We start from the raw sequence: 24,697 nt of genomic DNA on the forward strand, positions 1-24,697 counted from the left end.
AGATATGTTCAGCAGTACCTCCTGTAGGAGGAAGAACTTCCCTTTGATGAAATCTCAGATGAGACCTCTGAACTTGACAAGGGGAACATTGCTCTTAGAACAAAGTTTCTGAGCAGTAATTTGAAAGTTCTGTTACAAAGAGACAAGAAGAAGATGGAAAAGAAAGAAAAATAACTGTGAAACTAGTCTGCAGTTATAGAAGTTTGGCTGTGCAGGAAGAAGAATTGAGAAAGGGAAATGAAGCTTAGTGAAAAATGTAGGTTAAAAAAGTTTTACATGTTTTAAGGTAAAGAAAGAGGCTGTAGTCTCATCCTTTTGAACATCTTAAATAAGAAATCGAGCCTTTATTATTATACCAGCAAGAGGTCTTAGTTTGACATAAAAATAAGATGTGGTTCTATACCTGGACTTTGGGAGAATAAGTCAGTTATACATCAATCACATCTAAATATCTCACTAGAGTAAAACTAAATGTGTCTTACAGAGGTGCCTGGAGGCCCTTCGTGATCCACCTTTCAGTCACAGCTGTCATCCGTTTCTGCTGCTCTTTTTCTTAACCCCTTTGTTAGAACCATGGAGGTCTCCTTGCTGGTCCTCAAACATGCCAGGGCTGTTGCCTGTTTTAGGGCTTTTGCATTTGCTGTTTCCTCTGCCTCGAATATGCTTCCCCTAGAGACCTCCATGGTAGTCCATCACCTCATTCAGATGTTTACTCAAGTGTGCCTTTTCAGTGAGGTCGTCTCTGTTTTTCCTATTTAAAACCAAAATACCTCACTATTATCTATCTCTTCTTATCCCTAATTTCATCTTTTCCTATCCCTCTTTCCTGCTTTATTTTTTTATAATGTTTACCTATACCTAACAAGTAATACATTTAACTTACTCATTTTGTTTTTGTCTTCCCGTACTAGAATTTTCAACTCTAAAAGTTCAAGGATTTTCTTAGCACTAGAACAATACCTGGTACTTACTAAATGTTTGTTGCATGAATGGATGAGTGTCATATTCTTTGTGGAAACAGATATGAGAACAATCGTTTTCATTATCAAAACATCATTATCAATAAGGATGTAGGATGCTATGTATAGAATAAGGCTTCATATATTCTCTTATCCAGGAGTTGGCAAACTTTCTGCACCAGGTAGCAAGTAGTTTTGTGGGCCATATAATCTCATTGTAGCTGTTCAGCCCTGTTACTGTAATGCGGAAGTAGCCACAGACAATTCATAAATAAGTGTATGCCCCTGTATTTGAATAAGACCTTATTTATGGACACTGAGATTTGAATTTTACATAACTTTCAAATGTCATGAAATATTCTTCTTTTGATTTCCCCCAGCCATTTATTTTATTTAAATTTTTCAGATTTTACTTATTTTTTTGATTTATTTTTAGAGAGAGGAGAAAGGAGGGAGAAAGTGAGCAAGACAAACATTGATGCGTGAGATACATTGATTGGTTGCCTTTTACACGCCCTCAACAGGGGGCCTGTCCTGCAACCCAGACATGTGCCCTGAATGGGAATTTAACCAGCAACCTTTTGGTTCCCAGGCCAGCACTCAGTCCACTGTGCCATGCCATCCAGGGCCCCTGACCATTAAAAAATGTAAAATTATTCTCAGCCCAACAGGCAGTGGGCCAGAGTAGACCCTCAAGGTGTAGTTTGCCAGCCTCTGCTTTTACTGGTTTCTTAAGCATACCGTAGTTATAATTTATTTTTCCTTGTAGGGAGCAGCAATATAAACACTAGTAACCGGTAATTCAGTAATACTTACTTTTGTTTGGCTCCAGAATATTTTGTAGTAGTTCATTTTTATTTTCCTGGGAACCTTATGGGTTTGTGATGTGCTTATGATGGTGATATTTCAGTGAGTTTGCATTCTCTGAGCAGATACCACATGATAGTATTGGAGAGGTATTGGTAATATGACAGGCCATGAGCAAAGCTGGGCAAAACCTACCCACATTTAAAAGTTTGCCATTATTTACAAGGTGAATAATTTTCATGTGGCGGAATCAAGCATTGTCAGCTAGGCTTAATGTCCAGAGGACTGGAGTCCTTGTGAATGAGAATTGTGGTGCAGTCTTGAACATTATCCAGAATAAATTTCTTGAATAAATTGCAAATTCTTTTAATAACACAGCTCAGGGTTAATTTTAGCTGTGCTCCATTGGCAGTTTTTACTCCCCTACTTAAAAAAAATTAGAAAATAACCTATTATCAAATCAAGCTGTGACTTAAACAATGCATCATATTTTCCTCAGTAAGTACCAAGAGAGAAAGAGTGTTTTTCATTTGCAGAACTTTTTAATAGAAGGTTTTTCACATACTTGATTTTATTGAATTCTTACACAACTATTTAAAATCTGAGAAAACTAATAGTGAAGTTAAAAATGTTGTCCAAGGTCACAGCACCAGGACTCCTACAGAACCTGACCATACAAGGTGCAGACTCCTTGCTGGAAACTTGAGCCAATCTTTGGTTTGAGTGCTGTGTCCTCTGCTCCCTACCTCTCCATCTCTAACTTTGCCTTCTCATGAAGATGCTCAAAACTCTGACTGCTCCTGGCTCTGCTGCACTTCCTGTACACAGCTCTGGGAAGGGGCGAGGAGGCTTGGCCAATTGCATCGCTGCCACACTGAGCTACTTACTAGCTCTGTTTCCTCCTCAGCCATTTTAGCTGCTGCATAATTCTTCTGGGCATATTCTATCTTAGTTCCCTAATCTCTGGTTCTCCTTCCTTTCTCAATAACTGTGACCTCTGAAGGCTACCTTGACAACCAGTAGCTAATTAAAAGTCTTGGATATGATTGGCAAAGACAGGAAGAAGTGAAACATGATGCCAGTGCTTCAAGTCTGGGTGACTGGGAGCATCAGGGCACAGTGATTGGGCGGAGGAAGCTGTGATAGGAAGGGGGGGGGCTTCCCCATCCCCGCCCCTCCCACAACATTATTTATTTATTTATCTATCTATTTGTTTATTTATTACTCTTCAATTACTTTCAGTATTATTTTGTATTGGTTTCAGGTGACTGGCATAATGGTTAGAGAATCACATGATTTACATAGTGTTCTCCTCAGTATTTCCAGTACCCAAATGGCGCCATACAGTTATTGCAACATTATTGACTATATTCCCCTTGCTGTACTTTACATATTTGTGATTGCTCTGTAACTACCAATTTGTACTTGTAAATTCCTTCACCTCTTTCTTCCCAGTTCTCCAACACCCCTCCCAGGGAGCTGGTTTTGAGGAGAAGGATTTAGAGTTTAAATGTGTTACCTTTGAGGTAATGGTGGAACAATGTTGTAAGTTTAGTTTTCTGCGCTCCAAGAAGTAAAATGTAGAAATAGTTTGAACCAAATATCTGGGGGTGCAGCCACATGGTAAAATTTATAGTTAGAATTGAAGTCATCATGTTCCTTCTCATTGTGAAAATGGAGACTTTCCATACCTTTTTAATGGTATTTAGAGAAAATTCTTATAAATATTACAGACAATTTGGGATGGTTGTGTATGTTATGAATCAGTGGGTGGCACATACAAAAATTCTTCAACATACAATATGGAAAATGTTACAGGATGTTATTCTTGAATTGTTTTCCACTCTTCACTTTGGTGTCTATATGGTACCTTAGACATTTTTAATGTCATTTTAGTTATATTTTGTGCCTTTTTATTTGGTTAAAAAAAGCTGCCTACTACTTATATCTTAACAGATTTAAGTTAAAAAGAAAAGCTCCTGTGAAGTGTTCCCCATTCCTTTTTGTTTCTTTATCACAGTCTCAACCTCCTGAACATAGCCCAAAGATCTAGACCAATTGATGTTTCAGTGGAGAAAAGAAAAGGAGAACGTATTATTTCTAATGCTTAATTGAGAGACAATGTAAAATGGTAAAAAAAAACCCATGGTATTTTATATTTTTAACTGGAGAGGATAGAGGGCCAGTCCATGCATTATCATGTGAATGTCTTAATCCTATCCAAGGGCTTAATCAAAATGAGAAAGTTAATGAATTTAAACACAGGTATCAACAATGCTGCACAAAAAGGTGCTGTTATACCATACCAGTCTGTGTGTATATGAAAGAAGTCTATGGTTGTATTTTGCCTTTAAATAAGGGTCATGCTGACTGGCTGCGGCAAACCATGCTGGATCACCTGCCTAGTATTCTGTCTCCAGCCTAGACTCAAAAGGACATGGGAATATGAGGTTAATTTCTCTAAACATTTTTGCTCCTAAAGTGTGGCGGTTTGCAGTTGTACCTTCAGGCCTGTCAATTCACAATCTAGTGTTTTCTCGACTGGACTGCATTACCTTGTAAGCTTTTGGCCTTACAAGAAGTCATGTATTTTCATGGACTTCTCTCTTTTCTACACAGATGTCCAGAGGGCTTCTTGGGAGAATATTGTCAACATCGAGACCCCTGTGAGAAGAACCGCTGCCAGAATGGTGGGACATGTGTGGCCCAGGCCATGTTGGGGAAAGCCACCTGCCAGTGTGCCTTGGGGTTCACAGGCGAGGACTGCCAGCACTCCACCACTCACCCGTGCTATAAGTCTCCCTCCTGTCTGAATGGAGGCACCTGCCGTGTGCTCAGCCAGGATGACCACGAGTGCATCTGCCAAGTTGGTTTTACAGGTATCAGATGCGCCCTGGCCCATACATTCCTATTGTCAGTATATGTCTTTATTCAACAGCTTTAAATCTTGACATCTGGCTCTTAAGAGTCCCCCAACTCTGGTACATTCGTAACATTATGGTAAGGAACTGGAATGTTCCAGACAACTATTTTTAGCTTCATTTTGAGAGTTTTCTGAGGAGAAAGAAAAAGAAAAATGGTCAGATACTCAGAAGTATTTGACTGCTTAAAGTATACATGTCAGGATTGGAGATCAGAATGACGTCATTGTCACCAGAAGAAAAGCTGTTCGTGTTCTTAATTATTTGCTTCTTGAAATCTCTCCCTAGACATTCAGGGTATTGGCTCTTCTCGCTTTCTAAACTCTGATTGGTCCTTTTGCTTCTGCATTGCCTTGTCCTCGTCCATTGTATTTTTGTGTTCCTTGGACCTCTGTTTTGAGGCTCCGTTAAAGTCTTATTATGGCTGTCCCAAGGGAATCTCACTAACTGTCCTTGTGTTCATCACTTGCTGGTGACTCAGATAGTCATCTTTTTTGCTCTACCCTGACCCTGACATTCAGACTCATATTTCTAACTATGTATTGCATATTAATTATCCTTGGAGATTCAAGAGGCATGTCAAACCCAACATGTTGATATAAATAGTGCTGCTCTCCAAGTACTTCAGACTAGAAACTCCCTCTCGCTTGTCCTTACCCGCCTTAGGCTCAGTCACCCAACCCACCCTTTGAATCGCCTCTCACCTGTCTACTTCACTCCATCTGTTCTCCTGTTCTCCAGTTGGGGTCCCTGCATCTCTCACCTGGACCCCTGCCGTCATTTTCTAACTGGTCTCTTTGCCTTTATCGCTCCATTTTGTTCACCTGTCACATTGCCACGTCTTTAATTATAAATGCAAATCCTATCATAAACTCACTGGCTTACAATACCTAATGACTTCCCATCATCCACAGAGTAAACTGCAAAGTCTTTTCTGTGGCTTCCATAGCCCTTCGCAGTCTGGACCTTACATCTTTTTATAGCCTCACCTCCCTGCTAGCATCTAGCTCTAGTCACGCCATCATTCTCATCATTTCCTGAAAATGTCATACGTCCTATTGCCTCTCTGCTGTTGCACATCTCTTTTCCTGGAATGTCCTTTTCTATAATTGGTGATTGCCCAATGTTTTTTTAAAACTCTTGTCTTTCATGACTCCTTTAGGCAGTTAGTTTTTATGTTCTAATATTTAATGTACTGTGTCTATTGTAATTATTTTTTTACATGTCTCTCATCGACTAGATTATGGGTCCTTCAAAGGTAGGCTTAAACTTTATTCCAAATGAACCGTGTTTATTGTTAGATGAGAAAAGGAGAGCCATTCATTTTTTTTGTCCCCCACTACACCAATAATTCTGTAAATCTAATAAGCAAAAAATGAAAAACATACTGAGAAAACTAGACTGGATCAGTTAGTTTGGAATTCTTGTTCTTGATTTTTTATTAAAGGGTGTTGGTAGAGGTAGATAATAGTTAGGATGATCCCTTATCTCCACTATGACTGTGACAGCTTTAATGCTGTGAGTCATTGAAGAGATTTGGTAGTTAAGGGAGTTATTCTTTCCTGATTATCAGTTTTGAGTTGTTTTGCTCCACAAGACAAAGGGCGACTATGCCGATTTAAAACGGTTTAATCCTGAATAGGTAAAATGGCAGTAATGCCTTCTTTATCATTAAAATGATACTCTGAAATGATCCCCAGATAAAAAATTTTTCCTTTGCCATTAAAAGGATTTCTTCTTGGGGTTCTGCAGGGTTCCAGTTATGTTTGTACATCTGCGACTTTTATAAGTCACAGGCTAAGTTCATGACTTTTAGCCTTTTAGTCTCATGACTGCTTCTACTTTTGTCTAGTTTTCATATACAAGGAGTAAGAGATTCTTCATCCTCTTCAAACACATCAAGCAATATTTATATCAAGACTACAGTTGGTAAAATGTTTCCCAGAATATGTGTGCATGTGTATTGTGTTTAAAGGAAAAAGAAGTAGTATTGACTTGCTTATATCTTCTAAGTTCCAAGAACTTAACCTTTTGCTGTTGTGATAGCCTTACACTCTTCCTAGTCAGACTTTATTACCTTAATCTCCACTCTTAGACGAAGAATAAGCAGGAAGCTAATGCCTATACTACGTAACATTTGTGGGAAACCAAGTTCAGGGACCTTTTTATTTCAGTTATAGGCACACACTCTGATGATACACATGGTTGTCTAAAGTAACCATTTTAATCTCCTTTCCACTGCTGGTAGGTACTTCTCATGAGGAAAAAGTAGGGAGAAAAATACCAGGTTTTTAAAAATTTTCTTTCTGCTTTGCACCCTGAGATATGTGTTGTGCCCAAGTATTTAATGTACCCTTCCTCTTTGGTTTGGCATTTAGTTACGGGCAGAAAGCACCTCTGTGTGCTCCAGTGTCACCCCTTTCTCTCTTTTACAAAAGCTATCATGACTCACTGGCTTCCCTACGGGATATTGACTTTGACAGCCACTTAGAGTATTACAAATTCAGCAGCTTCTGACATCTTTAGTGTAAAAAAAAAAAGCTTAAGCTAATGACAACAAAAAGCCACATGAATACCAAGTTTATTAGTAGCATGGCAGTGTTTTTTTCCTCTTTTGAACTCTTTCTGCTTTGCTTCCTTGGAGTCATGCCTTGGTATCCAGCATGTTAGAGCCTTCCTGCTTCTTCTGGTACCTTTCTACCTAAGAGAGTCCACAAGAGTTACCTTCCTAGCCTTTTAGTCTCATGACTGCTTCTACTTTTGTCTAGTTTTCATATATAAGGAGTCAGAGATTCTTCATCCTCTTCAGACACATCAAGCAATAGTTATATCAAGACTCAATTAATATGTTTCCCAGAATATGTGTGCACGTGTATTGTGTTTAAGGGAAAAAGTAGTAGTATTGACGTGTTTATATCTTCCAAGAGGTCTATTTAGTAACTATATGTTATGGAAAATATCAATACATTTTATTTATGCAGAGAGCTTAGGGATTCTCCATGCAGTAACCCCCTGATGGGAGCGTTTGGGTGGGAGATGCGGGGTGTTGAGGATGGTGCCGACTCCCATTTCCGTGAGCAGTACTGAGTTCTGTTATCCTTCCAGGTAAGCAGTGCCAGTGGACTGATGCCTGCCTGTCTCAACCCTGTGCAAATGGAAGTACCTGTACCACTGTGGCCAACCAGTTCTCCTGCAAATGCCTAGCAGGCTTCACAGGGCAGAAATGTGAGACCGATGTCAATGAGTGTGACATTCCAGGACAATGCCAGCATGGTGGTACCTGTCTCAACCTACCAGGTTCCTATCGGTGCCAGTGCCCCCAGGGCTTCACAGGCCAGCACTGTGACAGCCACTATGCACCCTGCGCGCCCTCTCCCTGTGTCAATGGAGGTACCTGTCGGCAAACTGGTGACTTCACTTTTGAGTGCAACTGCCTTCCAGGTGAGGAGTTCCCTTAGTGTCCTGGGATTGGAAGATGCACCTCCTGCACTGGAGGAAAGTGGTGGGTGGGGCTCAATTGCTCCTTTAGGAAGTATCCTTCCTAATGAGAGTGGAGTCGGGGAGGGCCTGAGGAGAAAGGGGAAGTGAGAATTTTGTGTGAAGAGGGAGGAGTTTTATGGGTCCAATGTGATGTATAAACTGAGCAGGGGGTAATTTAACATGTCAGGGTTTATGATGATGAGTGGCTAGGGAATTGTTTAGTGTCCTTTTTGGAAAAACAGTAATAAGAGAAACAGCTGTGGGAAAGGGATAGACAAGTCTATGGCATGGAAAGGAACACAATGAGAATTAGACATTGAAAAATAGGTGTGACTAATGAAGTGCTTTGAATTGAATTAACAGTAATAGGTGATCAAGTTCCCTATATGCTTTTACCTCTAGAAAAATAATTTTCTATCTAGTTAAATGTATCTACTTACCTTTCTATAATTTTCCCTGGGTTTCTGGACCTCACATCTCTCTCCAGTTACACTCTCTGACTTTGGGGTAACTCTGCCTTGACTTGAAGCTAAAGAATTTTGGAACTGGGGTTGGGGGTAGTGCTCTGTTAATCAGTGAGCACTTTATGATTAGCACTGAAAGATTATATATGGCACAATCATACATAATCCCAAGGTGGAAACAAAAAGATGAGCAATGTGTGAGAATGTGGGGCCCAGCATTCAGCAGAGGTGGAGAAAAGAGAAAGCCTGGCCAATTCACTGAGCTCCTTATAAAAATGATGAGGATGCTGAAAACTGAGAATTTTGATTGGGAACAGAACATAAGCAGCTGGAGCAGATGAATTACTAAGCAACAAAGATTCTGTTTTTATACAAATATCCTTAGTACAAAAACAAAAGAAGGAAAACTGTTGGTGGGAATAATGTGCTAAGCAACAGAATTGCCTCAAGAAGAGGTTGTTCTAGCTACTCTTTCAGAATGAGAATCTTCGATTCTGGTGTTGAAGGTATGGTTCCCCTGTAATGGGGTTGTGTATTTTATCTTTTGGGGATCAAAGGTCATATATTAGTCCCCGTTATAAAACCAAATGGTAATTTACTCAGTTCATTTAGTAAAAATTTATTGACTGCCAGCTATGTTGTAGACACTGTGCTATGGGCTATATAAGACACTGCCACATAATTGAAAACTTTCTACTATTTAACTGTAAGCCACAAGAGTGAGCTATTATTGTATCACTTTCAGTTTCTCTTTCAATGAAGAATAGATAACGCTATCATTCTAAACACTAAATAAACTTTTATTGGCATAATATTACTGTAGTCTACATTATCCAAAAGAATAACTAAAAGGTATCTTCACTCCTGTTTTCGTGTTAAGGATTAAGGAAGGAAATAGAAATGTAAACAATTTAATTTTACAAATATTCTAATAGTCTAATATTCTAAAAGTCTACTAGTCTGAGGGGCTAGTAGTAAAGATTTGTGTGATTTATTGTTGCAGGCTAATTGTGTTTTTAAGTTTCAAGAGAATTGCTTTTAATAGTCGCCTAGAACAAGAGGTTGATTTGGCAGCAAAATACTGACGGGAAGTTAGAGAAGTCAATAAAGGAAGTTTTTAGCTAGGAGAGAGTGATTACTCACTCCCATAGTCTCTGCATTGTTATCCATTAGCCATGATAAGAACCTTAGGGAATTCTGAGAGTGTGTGCAGGAAAGGATCTGTCAAACCAGAATAGTATCTCCTCCTTGAGAAAGGAAATAACCAGGGATTCCACAGCTGAGAGGCTGCCAGGGCTGGTGGGATGGAGTGAGGAGAACTTGGCTCTCTCTTAAAAATTGCTTGTAGTTTTAAAGCAAGACATTTATTTAATCACTGGTGAAGTGAGAGAGAGAGAGAGAGAGAGAGAGAGAGAGTGTGTGTGTGTGTGTGTGTGTTGGGGGTGTGGGGGTAGGGGAGACTTGGTGAAGAGAAAAACTAACAGATAATGCCTTTTATGAGTCAGGCACTATGCGAGGTCCTTCTGCATCCATTAGTCCATTTACACAAAACCTTGGGGACAGGTATTCATTTTTCAAGTTTTCCCATGTGAAGTCACTCAGTTTGGGAGATGTCAAGCGATTTACCCAGAGTGGCACAGCTGACATATGGTCAAGTGGAGTGTTGAACTCAGGCAGGTTCTTTCCAAAGCATTTGCATCTTGCTGCACTACCCTGAGCTACTTGTATACCCCTCAATGTGCTTTGAATATGTATGAAACTTTTGTTAAATATATTGAGGTGTTTGAGTTAAAAAGAAAAGTAGGCTTATGTTATAAGAAAAAAGACACTTCTAATTATGATTGACTAGTATTTGTTACATATCAGCCTATATGTGACCTGTTGTAGACATTTACAAACAGGTAGACTAGTTCTTGTCTTTCAGGATCCCATGATCTAAAAATCAGATGACATTAGCATAGACAATGTGTAGAAGTAAGTTAAAAAAGAATATAAAATAATAGATGATTTACTAGCACTGTGGTTAAATAGATATTTACACAGTTTGTGAGATTTTATGCTCATTGTTTTTCTGTCCTAGGTGGTTTAGAAAATATTAACTTTATTTCCACAAGGAAGTAATGTCTGGAAGATGATTTTGTTTTATAAAGTTTTGATAAATGCAATACTTTTCTCCTTGCCCTTTCCTCTGTTGCCCTCCACACTTTTCTAAATGACTAAAATGCTACTTAAAATAATAATCAATATTTCACTTCTAAAACTGGGAATACCAGGTCAGCAGAGTAGCTTGTGAAGGCAGTCTGTAACTCCCAGATGGCTGCTTCCCAGCACATTTGAAGTCTTTGCACTTTTAATTGAGGCCTAGCCTGATCACCCTATTTAAAATTGTAACCATACTCTAAACCTCCTTAATTACTGGCCTTTATCTGCTTTTCTTTTTTCTTTAAGACTTATCTTCTTACTATTGAATTTTTACTATATAATTTACTTCATATGTCTATTGTTTGTTGTCCGTCTTTTCCAGATTTCTGCTTTCTTCTCTTCTACAGAGTGAAAGCTAGGATCTTTGTTTTTGTTAGTGATATATTCTAAACACCTAAAAAACAGTGCCAGGTATGTAACAAGCACACAGATGCTTATTGACTGAGTTTTGTACCATATCACAGCGTTGAGAATGTAGCTGTGTTTGGTTTTCTTATTTTCTTCCTGGTGTCGTGCCTCTTAGACCTCACCTGGCTTCTCCCTTTGTTCTTGTATTCTCTGATACTGGATAAGAAGAATTTTAGAGTGTTCTTTAACTCTGAAAGTCAGTGAACCCCACATAAGTTAGTGATTATATTGGAAGGGTTTAATTATGGTTCTTTTCCTGCAAAGGGCATTAGTGTTACAGTGAGTTGATTTTAGTATTATTTTAAGACTCCTGGAGGGGGGAATTAAAACTGCAAAAAAATGACTCATTTTGTATGACAAAGAAAGTAGAATTTCTCTATAGTGGGAAGAAAAAAACAATATATTCAAGAGGGAACTGATAGACATAAACCAAGGAACCATATTTCATCTTCTTCTTGGGTCAGCAACTTTTAATAATCCAGACCTTCATGAGCTACCATTAAGTAAAGTATTTAGCAGATGCCCTGAGAAGGAGCACTCAGCCAAAATCATTTTAACATAAGAACAAAATAGAAAATAAATTATTCAATTATTGACTCCCAGTATTTTGAGGTTAGGGTCAATTAGTGGGGAGAGAGTGAAGTAGACTGGTTTTGTGTTTGTGGACATTTAAAAAAGTTGCACAGGTAATCAGGGAACAGTGGGGTGTTTGAACCTACTGGCTGTGAACTTGTGAGTTCACAGTTGGATTGAACAGACCTCAATGTACTTTCCTTTTTTCCTTCTCTCCCACACCTTTTTATTCCTCTGTGATTTTTTAAAACTTGCATAAAAAGCTGTGTGATCTTGTCCTCTCCAGACAACAAACACCCTTTGTGTGAACCGGCCCTGTACTTCACGGGGTGATTATGTATAATATCCCTATATCATTGAAATAATGCTTGAGCCCATTTTGTGGCTTTTGTGTCTGCTCTGTTTTTGCTGATCTTAAAAGCTGTTAGAAAGAATTCCTCCTTGCATTCTCACACACAGGGCATGTGATGTTCTCCTGGGCATTAGAGTAGTCATATCTTGGCAGGTATCTCTGGAGCAGATGCAGAAATTTGCTCATGCCGCTTTTCAGGGTGCATTATTTTAGCTCCTTTGACATGGGTCCCAAGTGCAATTTTACTCGATATGCTTGGAGGTGTTTCCTGGTTTCCCATGCTTGGTAGTTTGCCCATGCTATCTCTTTAGCTTTCCATCATCTTCTTCCCCCACCCTCCCTGCCTTTTTACATAGAACTCGTTCTTTATGATGCATCAAAGGCACCTATTTCACTGAAATTCCTTTTATATTCTCTATCCTCTTGGGGATTAGAGACCCTCTAGGGTCTTTTGGCAAGCTCTGCACCTCTAGCAGATTGTTTATTTGTTCATCTTTCCCAGTAGATACTCTAGTTTTAACTCTGCCCCTCCCTCTCCATACCCAGCTTAGTGCCTGGCTCAAAATTGAGACTCAATGAATATTTGACAAGTGAGTGAATTGAATATGATAGACAATTCCTATATTATATAATTTTTAAAAATATACTGAATTTATTTCTTTTGAGTTCCCTTATTCATTCCTGTGACTTCTTTGGTAATAAAGTTAGAAAGGAAAGTGGAGAGCATTGGGGAGATCCCAGGGAGGCAGGCAGGAGCAGCAGTCTGGGTGGGTGGTGTGGCGGGGGGATGCACGGGCCGGTCCTGGGGGTCGGTGAGCTCCTCTGGCTCATTCAGAGGATGGAAGATATGTGGCAAGAAAATCAGTTGGACCCAGATAGGACCTACTGCTTTGTGATAGACTTCTTTCCAGTGGGTGGGGGGAGAAAGTAGTCTCATAGATTTTTACCTTTTTGCCTTTGTCCCTGCCATTTCAGGTATCCCTGGTTTTTTCCTCACTCTTTTATTCCTCTACATAGAAGCCTTTCCTGAGGACTTTCAGCCTTGCCTGAGAGAATCCCTTTGTGCTTTCTCATCTTCTCCTTTTGCTCTCCCCTCTGTGTCTCTACACCTAGCGTTTCCACCCTCACGCCTCCTGGGGTCTGGAAATGGAAAGATACAATGCTCTCTTGAGAGATGCTGTTCTCTGTGTGGGAAGACAAGTTCAAAGGACTCATTTCTGCTCCCCACCCTCACTGTCATTATTTATCAGTTACATGGCCCATAGTTTTATAACAGCACAGTCTTAAAATGTTCCTTCTAAGTTTAATTTCTCTCCTTGTGGCCTTTTAAGGACGTGAATTGGCGTTAAGCAGTAGATTCCTTTTAGAACGGTCATGGGAGCCTCTCTGTAAGTCTGCTACACCCATCCCACACACAGGTCTGGAGGCTTGTCTGTTTCCCTTTCCCCTAAAACCTTAAAATATATTTTAAAGAAGTGATTGCACTGTAACTTATTCATATAAGCCTTACCCACCCCCCTTGCATAGACTTCCTTACAAGAATTTGCTGGCTATTTCCAAAAGAGCTCTGTAACTCTATTTTTAAAAGCGTAAATCCTGCCTTAACTTTGATTTGGCTTGAGTTTTTCTCAGACAGGGAACTTTTGACCCAAGGTCAGTTTTTCAGGTTATTCAAAGAGAACTCTGAAGTCCCAGAGAATATACTGATTGAAACTGGGTAAAGTCTCTAGTTCAGTACAGACTCCTACCTACTAGTCATGTAAATTTGGATTGTGGCTGTCAACATCTTCATCTGTCTACATAAAAGGATTAGAGCAGATAATCTCTAAGGGGCGCTTTGATCCCATTGATTAATAATATTAGCTAATATGTATGTAGGAGAGGAATTACTGAGTGATAGGGTAACTATTTAACCTTTTCAGGAACTACCAGACTATATTCCAAAATGGCTGCACAATTTTACATCCAACCAACAATGTCTGAGGTTTCTCCACATCCTTGCCAACACTTGTCATTATCTGTCTTTCTGATTACCATAATCCTAGTGGGTATGAAGTAAATCAAATTGTATTTTTGATTTGCATTTCTCTGATGGCTGATGTCAAGCATCTTTTCATGTGCTTTTCAGTCATTTGTATAATATCTTTGAAGAAATGTCTATTCAGATCTCTTACCCATTTGTAATTGGGTTGTCTTTTGTTATCGTATTATATATATTGTATTTTTATTATTGTTTTAAGAGTTCTTTATAAATCCTAGATACAAATCTCTTATCAGATACATGTTTTGCAAATATTTTCTCCCATTCTGTGGTCTGTCTTTCACATTCTTGATGGCGTCCTTTGCAGCCCAAATGTTTTTAATTTTGATGAAGTCCAAACTGTCTATTTTTTTTCTTTTGTTGCTTGTGCTTTTGGTTGTATTTAAGAAAGCTTTGCCTGGCTCAAGTCACAGAGATTTAATCCTGAGTTTTATTCTAAGAGTTTTACAATTTTGACTCTTACACTTTGGGTTAATTTTTGTGCCTGGGTGAGGAAGGGGTCCAACTTTATTCTTTTGTATGTTGATACTTAATTGTTCCAGCACCATTTACTGAATTAAGCATTTTTTTATATCTAACTCATTTAATCTTTACAACAACCTTTTGAGGTAGGCCCTATAAATTCCCCCAGAGAGGAAATAAGTATCGTGTCCACATTCACGCAGGTGTTGCATGACGAGGCTGAGACCTGGACCTAGGCATTTTGGCCTCAGAGGCCATGCTTTAACCATGAACTAACTCTTTCACATTTCTCCTTCTTCTCTATCTACCTATTCGCCAGGAGGAACTACCTCAAAAACAGTCAATCATAAAAAGAGAACATCTTATTTCTTATATGTTGTGGTTATAAAGAAATGCTTCTGCTTTCTTAATTTGTCTGTGGTTGGTGAATTCAGTTAGTTGTAGCATTGGCTCATATAAATTCAGGGTTGCAGTTTCCAGTCCTTATACAAGGGCTTTATCATCTCCCTGACACCCTAGTCAATAACATTTAGTCTTAGTCACTGGAGAGATCAGATTCGGGGGCGGGGGATGACCATCACCAGTTCTAGAACATCACCAGACCACCCAGGTTCTAGCAATGGTGGGCCGGAAGCCCTATCTCCCTCCCACACTCTAAAACTGAATCTTGAGCTTTTTTAAAGATTGTTTCCATTAAGAGCAATAGACTAGGGACAAAGACCTCAGTTCTTGTTCAAGTACTGCTGCTTGGTAGACCTGTAGATTCGCCCTCACTTTATCATAACATTTTCTGACTTAGCCCATTCATAGGATTAAACAGATATATCATTAATATGACAATTTAAAAAAAAAATCTGAGTCTATAAAATTTTTCATAGTCTTTCTCAAGCTTACTTAGTGAATCAGCTGCCTGAATGGCCTGAGTACCAAATACAAGGAGAAACAGAATTCTCTTCAGTCAAGCTTTCATTTATTCCCATCTTCTGTGAAATGATTTCCTTTGGTCTCTGGGAAACTTGATTTATACTTATTTACATGACTGCCAGTGTGTTCAGAGAAATTAGCCGTGTTCCAGTGTAACAGAGCAGGTGTAGAATACCTCAGTGGCTTGTGGTGAGGAATGAATAAAGCAAGGTGTGATCGATGTCTCTCCCCTCCCTCAGGCTGTTGATGCCCTGAAAGTGGGGACTCTGTCTCTTTTACTCACTGTTGTATCCCCACTCATTAAGTGTTTTGAGTGTGAGAGAGGAACCTTAAGGGACATTTTGAAGAGGCCAAGTACATAGTCATGCTGTATTTTAAAGAGCACCATGTTTAGTGAGCATTCTCTTGTTTTAAAGCTGGCAGTCTTCTATTTTAATAGCTAAGGAATTAGGTAGCAAGGAGAAAGAAAGGGAAAAGCCCAATATATAAATTACTGTGGGCAGTTAGGGTAAAGTTTGATGTGCTAGTTTCATTTTTCATAAAAGGGGAAAATCACGAGGAAGGAAGCAAAGCTATAAATGTAGTGACGAGGGTGAAGAATTTGAAGGGTTGGGAAGTTTAATTAGTAATAATACTACCCCATTTTCAGATAGTTTTTTATATTTATATAACATTTGACTTGTGATGTGGCATTTATAACAACCAGAAAGACAGGCCAGGCAGGTGGAGTCAGCCTCATTTTACAGAGGAGGAGGTTGATTCAGAGTTAGGAATTTACTGTATGTTAAGTAGTTTATAGTGGTAAGGTTGGAACTTGAGTTATATCTTCAGACTTTAACTTCAGTATTTTTCTTATGCCCTTCACTCCCACCCAGTTTTCCCAAACAATCACCCCAAGGGGAAAAAGGAGTTTAAATCTAATTAGATAATCTTTTATCTGTTCTCATTAATCTAGCATGGAGCTGAGGTAAATCTAATACCCCTTTGTTAAGAACCAGTGAATAGCTGTCCCCAGTAGAGATTTGTCTTCACTGGGATTTTATTTCATGAAATTTGTGAGGTAACTGTGAAAGCATGTCATTGGCATAATGAGTCACTTTAACCGTCCAGCTATGCTTGAGGCAGGAGAAGGCAGAAGGCTGGGGGATTTTTTAGTACAGTGAGTTCTGGGCTGACCAGCTGCTGGCTACTGAACTGAAATAATGGAGTAGATTTGTTCTGATGATCATGTCCTGCAGGAGAAGATCATTTCGTCTGTATGGAATTCATCATTTTCGCTTGTTCTTCCCTTACCAGGCTTTGAAGGCAGCACCTGTGAGCGGAATATTGATGACTGCCCTAACCACAGGTGTCAGAATGGAGGGGTTTGTGTGGATGGAGTGAATACCTACAACTGCCGGTGCCCTCCTCAGTGGACAGGTATGTACAGTGTGGCTGAAACCAAGATGGGGCATGGATTGGTAACAAGAGGCAGGCTGTACTTGAAGTAGACACTTTTCACATGGGTCTCTGTGCTAGATCGTTGTGCTAACCCTCTAGGTCCTCCTGTGTTCACATAAAGAAGCATGTTCACAGGTATTTATTGGGCAGCTGCTCTGAACTCAGCCCCGTGCTAGGTGCTGTGGCAGATATGAGAAAGGAGCATTACTGACAGACTCGGAGGTTGTCTGGGAAGAGCAGCACGTTGCCCGGAATGTAGTAGCTGTGCAAGAAATACTTGAAAGGAAAAGAACGTGCTTAAGTGCAAACATATAAATGTTCTTCCCACACACACATACAAATGGTAGCTATGTGAGGTAATGGATGTGCTAACTAATCTCACTGTGGTAATTATTTGCAATATATATGTATATTAAGTAATCACATTGTGTACCTTAAAGTGGACAATCATATTTCAATAAAGCTGAAAAAAAAAGGAAACTACAACTTGTCAAATTTTGGTATAGTATCAAAGAATATTCATAACTATAAGAAAAGGCTATTAGACTACTCTTCCAACTTAAAAAAAAAGTATAAGTTATAGAGACTTTAAGAGTTCAGAGCTTGTTGCTTTTTCACAGACAGAACTCTACCTTATCTTACTGTTGTGTCATATAATTATGCAAAGGGCTGGGCAGGTGCTCTTGATGATGTATTTTTATGACACTTATCTACATTTTTATTTTTCCCTTTTTTGGTATCCTTTGTGTGCAAAGGACAAAAACATATTTTTGTCTCTGACTGTGGAACAATAGTCTTCCTTAATTTTACAGCCTCTTGGAAGTTTCTGATATTGTCTTAGCCAGATTTTCTACTTCTGTTTGAAAGTTCAGTAATTTTATGCAGACAGTTGGATCCAATTTCTGTTTATTTATCTAACTGAAAGTGGAGACAATTAAGAGCTGATTAAGTGATTAAGAACTGAGTCTTTTAGAGATAAATTGATTAATTTAATGTGGAAATCCAAGAACAGATTATGTTATAAGGAAGAAACTTCAGTACCAGTGACGGATGGTGCCTAGCAAAGAAGTCTTCTTGTTGGATTGCTGCCAACACTACCTGGTATTTAGTGCTACAAATCACTTTTCCCTCTTCAGAGCAGCTAATTATTTAGAATACTTTTTAGAGCTGTAGACCATGAATGAAAAAAGATTAAAAGGATTTAAACTTCAATAACATGATTTCCTGAAAGGGCGCATATTTCTGCTTGTAATGCCAACTGTCCTTTTTTAATATTTTCCCACTCGGTTTCCCTAGAATTGGACTTCCCCTAGAATTTCTTCTTGGTGTCTTGATCCTAGGACTTCACTTCCAACCCTCTGCTCTTTCTGCTGTGTTCTCACTGTATCTTTTGCCATTTCTGTGGTAGATTTTTCAAAGGCCATTTTTTTTTTTTCAACTTGAAAATTACTGTGAAGTTAATTACATGACAATAACTGGAAAGATTTGAGTGTTTCTTTTTAATGTCCCTGGCAGTGGTACTAGGTGAGACAGGATGTTTGTTAGGAACTTGAGCCCATCCTCATCTCTCCCTTGCCCGTGGCAGAGCGGCTCTAAGGATTCAAGATTAAGTGATACTGTGATTTCATTGCAGGTTTTTCTTTGATACCACACTCAGTTTCCTACTTTGATATTAACTAGGAAGGCCCAATTTTGGAGGAAACTGTCAGTGAAATGATATTTTACCAAAATTTCTTACCCCAGGATGGTGAAAAGTACCTCTTTTCTGTGAGGGTCCTTATAAGATGTTTCTTTGCCCATATATTCTTGGATTTCTAGAAAGGATGGCAGAAATGATGGGTAAGTTCATTGTGGCAATGATTATTTCTTTTTATCTGCTGTCATTTAAATTGACCCCTAGACTTTGGTTTTTCACCACAGTTTCCCTTCCTTTTTAACTCCTTCCAGTTCTTTGATTTTCAGTGACAACCTTCCTTTTTGCTATCTTCATCAGCAGTGGGATAAAGTCTAAGGTTCTTCTGCTTCATATGAATGAAGGAGTCCTTCCTAGCCCTAGCCCTGTCTGCTTCTCCACACGTTCCATCCACCCAACAGTACTTCGTATTCCAGCAGTAAAAACTGTTTCCAGTTCTCCTGTATGCACCACATCCTGTGTCTCCATTTATACCATTTCTTTTCTCTAGATTTCCCTTCTTCACTCCTCTCCCTCTCGTCCTCACTATTTTTGCCTGCCTGGCTCAGCTTAAGTGGTTGCCTCTTTCAGGAAGCCTTCCATGACCTCTTTCCTGTCTCTCCAGGCTGAGCTAAGTATTCTCCTCTGGGCTTCATCACTTTCCCATACAGTCCTCTGTGATAACACTCACCACATTAATATTGGTATTACTGTATGCTTGAGGTGTGGGAAGGTACCGAGTTACGGGGTGGACCTTTGTTCTCAGTAAAATGTAGCTGAGCTCTTTACCATCCCAGCCCCCACCTCATTATGAGAAGAATAGAAAGATAATTTTGGGTTGTAGAGTTCCTATTTCTATTGGTATTAGAGCTATAAATTCAGGTTAGTATTTTCTGCTTTATACAAATCAAAGAAATGACTGGGCCTGGGAGGTAACTAATGTTTATTAGCATCCAAATATGGTGCTAATTACAATGTTTATTTTGTGTAATCTTTGCAATAACTGTATTAGGGTAGTTTATTAAATACCCTTTTTACAGATGATGAATATCAGAAGGGCTGAATAGTTTACTCAAGGCACATAATAGTTGGGCCAGGGTTTGAATCTAGGCTTATTGTACTCCAAGTTTTGCTCAATTCTGTGGGGTTTTTTTCCTATACAAATTTACTCTGTGAGTTGTCTTTTTAAAACATTTTTATATTTAAGAACTTCAATTATTTTTAAGTGATTGAAAATTTAATTTATAGTTATTTTCAGATACGGTGATCTACTGTTTGTGTTTTTGCTTTTTAAAAATTTACCTGGTTACTTTGAGATTAGAAGTTAATATTAAGTGAATGCTTTACATTCAGTGTGGTGGTTTTTTCATTATACTGAAGAGCTTTATTACATCTTTATTCAGAATTCCCCTTATAATTTCTGGTTGTAAAGTTGAAGCATGAACTGTTTGCTCTGAATTTTGAGAGACTAGGAGAAGAAGGGTTGGCGTAGGACACTGGGCGAGGGAGTGAAGTTGCCAGCTATCTGAAAAAGAGTGGATGGAACTCTATCGCAGAAAAAATAAGTGCCAACTGGAAATAAATGGAGATTCAGGAATTGGCTGTGTTTTTAATGAGAAGAGCCTGATACTTACTGTGTTGTTTGTACACATGCATAGAGGGCTTCGTCTCTTGTTGCAAATTTTAGACTTCAGGATGACCTGAATTTTTCCAAGTCTATTTATGGTTTGATTTGAGGTAAATGAGTCAGCCTCCTTTTTTTTTTTTTTTTTTGGAAGGCTTTATTTGCCATCCACGGAACTAATATCTCTTAGTTACTTTATTGGGGTATTGGGCGAATAAATGGTGCAATAAAAAAAGCTTTTTGAATTTTTCATTTACTCAGCAAACAATTATCTTGTAAAACATTCTAGATTATGCTGTTTGGTATGGTAGCCTCTAGTCACATCTTGATATTCAGCACCTGAAATGTGACTGGTCTGAATTGAGATGTGCCACAACTGTAAAATACTTTATTTTGAAGATGTGGTATTAAAAAAAAAAGTAAAATATTGATTAAATGCTAAAATGATGTTTTAGATACACTGAATTAAATAAAATATAATACTAAAGTTAATTTTACCAGTTTCTTTTTTCCTTCTTAAAGTGCTATCAGGGAATTTACATCTGTGTCTCTTAGATATTTGTATTGGACAGCACTACTTTAGATGCAGAGATGTTCTGTAGGTGTTACCATTGCTGCTACCGTGTAGGTGTCTCCTTTCTGATTCTGGGTGGTAGTGGGTGTATGTGTAGCTCTGTGTAGAGGGGCCTGGAGTTGGCCTCACTAGAGGAAAGCATGGTGGCCACGTTCTGGCGTGGCTTCCACATCAGTGGTGAACAGAACTGTTTTCTAGTTCCACACAGAACCATTATACCTGACATGGCTACCTAGGTCAGTATTAGTTTGTGCCCTCAAAAGCTTCCACTGCTTTGCACAAGCTAAAGCCCAGGTAGAAGAAGGAAATGATACTGGGTTTGGACAGTGAATTACTTTCTTTACTGGAATCTTGCTATAGAGATGGTTCCTTTACAGAATGGAAGTACTCCTGAGGACTTGATGAAGCCCGAGCACAAATGTTTTTATGATTTCTGTGCTTGGCCCCAAGCCATCTGCTGTCTTGTGAGAGAAGTTCTGCTCAGGCAGATAACCACTTAAGAAAAAAGTTATGAAAGGCCCCCAAATTAACTAAGGCAGTGTAGATTAATGTTTTGTCTACGTATATTGTTATTTGAATTTTCTTTTTAAAGGTTCATTTCCTTCAGAATTAAAGTTGCCTCTAAACTCAACTCACAAATTCCTCTCTGGCAGCTTTTGGTTTTGGGTTCACTCCTAGGGCAGACGTGATTTATTTTCCTGTGCTTATTATTAACCCAGAAATGTAATTTCAGCTTGGGTTTGGAATAGTGCTTTTGGGACACTAAGCAGAAGTGAACAACGGAAGTTAGGTGGATATAAGTCAAATGAAACCGACTACATTTTCTCTCAGCTCTCCTTTGTAACATGATGAGCATGAAGACTGGGTTAAGGTTCCCTTTGCTGTTGGTTGCTCCAATTTCAGTAAAATTTTTTGGCATGAATCAGCAAGGCACATATTGCCAGAGGTGCTCCATGAGCTCCTTATGTCTGGAAATGGAGTCTTTTCATGGTGGTATTTTGATTTTGAACTAAATGCTTCTATTCCAATCTAACCCTTTAGTTGGTGATAAGCTATTCTCTAGGATGAGGCTTTTCTCACAGCTACTTTTCTGCTCTTGTTGGTTAAGAGTACAAACTATTTAATTATACCCAGGACTGTAGTTTTCTTAATTGCATTTTGCATGGGGAATGGGAAATGCATCTCCCATTTCAGTTACTCTGCTGTCAACTTGATTGTGAAGTCTTGATAATAAGCCTGTTTTCTGGAATTCTGATGCCAGCCCCAATTTCAGTTTGCTATCAGTTGGGCAGACTGCCAGAGTGCTAACCTGAAGCACTCTCACCCCAGAGGTCTCAGAGCTGATGGCGGCTGTACTGGTGGGAACAGGGGTGAGAGGTTAGTATAGGTCCCCACTCAGTGCAGGAGGTGAGACTGAAGGATCTTTTCTGCCCTCATCCATGACTCAGTATCTGGCTTTGGCTACTTTCCAGGCAAGATCCAGTTTCACTTCATAGATTTCAAAGCCCCCACAGAATGATTGTAATGTAGCTTCAATAACAGATATTTGTTGAATAACTGCCGTATTCAGTATACTATGCTGGATGCCATAAAGACATGAAGAAATATATCAGTTTCTATCTTTAAAGAAGAGTCAGATTTGCTAGAAAGAAATAAGTCTACATAACCACAATAGGAAATAGAAAGTATGAATGGGCATGAGTTTGAAAGAAGGATGGATAGGACTGGGGACCATTTAAGTACTCCATTGGATGAGGGAGGAGATTGAGAAGAGTTAACTTTCATTTTGAATCTGAGTAATGAGAAAATGTAGGAACTGTTGACACAGAAGTGAGCTAGAGATGATGGTGAGTTTTCCAAGTGAAAAACATTCAACAGTAAGACTCAGGAGGTCAGAACAGAGAGGTAGGGGCTAGAGACTCAGAGCTTGAGTTTTGTTTTTGGTTACCTTGGGAATGTATCAAGTCTCTAAGGGCAAGTGTGTGGAGTGAGAAGAACAGAGAGTGGAACCTGAATTGTGAGAAATTTCTAAAGAAAATGAATGAGGAAAGAGATCCAAAGAAGGACGATGAGCAAAGGGGATGTGGGAGATTTGGAAAGAAGCTTACCATTATAGCATCACTGAGTCAGTGGTGTGTTTTAAGATTGTGCCCTTAACTCAACTCTACACACCTCTTTTGGTAGCGCGTGTAATGTTTTCCTGCTCTTACTGGTTGACGGGCTTGCTTTGCTCAGTGGACTCTCAGCCTCTGGAAGATTGGGAACTAGTCTTACTTATTTTGGCATTCCCAGGTCCAGATTTATCAAATGATGGTTATTGAATGAATTACAGCCAGGAGAGTCAAATAAGAATAATTGCACAGAGTTAATCAGACTTTTTTTTTAAGTAATTGGAAATATTCTACAATGTAGTTTAAAGGAGACACAGAGACCAGATTGCAAGGCTTAAAAAGAAAGTGAGTGTTGAGGAAGGAGCGAGGGGAGGTGTGGGCATAGCCACTTATTCAAGATTTTTTACCGCTGGAAAAGGGGGAGAGGGAAGTGCAAGGCTGGAGTCATAGTGGACAGGAACTTCATTCATGTGACTGACCATAGATCCTTGGCTAGATTAAGAATTAAGACGGCTAGAAAAGGGATTGGTTAATGAACTGGGTTATTTAGGAGGAGCTAACTTTTAAAAGTTTTAGTTGGGGATAAATTAGGTGAAATGGTTGTTGGGAATGGGAAAGGAGGAAGATGGGAAGGTATAGTCTAGAGTGTACCAACTCTGAGATCTTGGAATTGGAACAGTGAATGTCATATAGTGAGATCCAGGATGGGAGTATGTTTGCGATACGGAGTCGATGGAGAGGTCAGTTGAGGTGAGAAAAGTAAGAATTCTTGGCTCAGATGACCTTATTGGTTCCTAACCCAGATATTGATTTCAGAGGAAATGGGAAAGAGTGAGAGGAACATAAGCCATGTACTTAAGTCATTTGAGGAAGTGAAAATTGGCCCATGAGGACAATAGATAGAGGTAAAGTGATTTAAATTATAGTATTTAGTGTTCTTTTTATTTTTAAAGGTATACATGTTTAGAAAAATTTGGATTTGAATCCATCTTTCTACTTTTTAATGTCAAAATGAAACTGTATACTAATTGCCTTTTCTTTAAGATGAAGAATATTGTCTCTTTGCTCTCCAGATTTTGTTTATATGATCTGGCATTTAAAAATTAATATTATAGTATAGTTAGTATTGAGTTTTAAAATCTTATACATATTCTTTAAAAATTATTCTTAATATTTACACTATTTTATAATCCAATTTATAATGTTTTAGGCTTCATTCTGTGTGTAACTTGCTTTATGTTAACTACCAGTACTTTTATATCACAACCTTTTCATTCCTGAGTTACTTATTTTGATTCTTTTTTCCATCAGGTGAGTACGTCTTTTGAGTATTTTTTTTTTTTCCAGAGAAGTTAACATGTTGGTATATCCTTAGAGGTCTTGGATTTTTTGGAAAATACCTTTTAGTTGCCTTCATATACAAATGGCCTCTTGCCTAGATATTGAATTCTTGGGTCACATATTAATCTTACTAAGTTCCTAGATTGGAGTGTTTTAGGGAAGTCCCAGAGAAGTCAGCCTCTGTCTCTATCACTCCTCTCTCTCAAATCAAATCTTTAACCAATAATTGGTTATGGATATTTTATCCTAGTACTTTTTGAACCCTTTGGATCTGCAGACATAGGTCTATTCTCACCTCTGAAAATATTATCTTTTTCATTTGTTTTTGTGTTTTCAGAAACA

The 24,697-nt window shown here is 38.8% G+C and overlaps 1 protein-coding gene across 2 annotated transcripts in view; it reads left to right on the forward strand.

Moving 5' to 3' along the window:
- The window catches only part of NOTCH2 (notch receptor 2), a 160,401-nt gene that overhangs the window by 67,541 nt on the left and 68,163 nt on the right, over positions 1-24,697 (forward strand). For both annotated transcript variants that reach the window (XM_054564807.1, XM_054564809.1), the window contains exons 3-5: positions 4,386-4,645; positions 7,793-8,128; positions 16,890-17,012. In XM_054564807.1, coding sequence (XP_054420782.1) covers positions 4,386-4,645; positions 7,793-8,128; positions 16,890-17,012 — 719 coding nt within the window. The remainder of the gene's footprint in view (positions 1-4,385; positions 4,646-7,792; positions 8,129-16,889; positions 17,013-24,697) is intronic.

The sequence above is a fragment of the Pteronotus mesoamericanus genome, unplaced genomic scaffold (assembly GCF_021234165.1).
Source record: "Pteronotus mesoamericanus isolate MK-2021 breed Mesoamerican mustached bat unplaced genomic scaffold, CSHL_Meso_final scaffold_99, whole genome shotgun sequence".
NCBI classification, from domain to species: domain Eukaryota; kingdom Metazoa; phylum Chordata; class Mammalia; order Chiroptera; family Mormoopidae; genus Pteronotus; species Pteronotus mesoamericanus.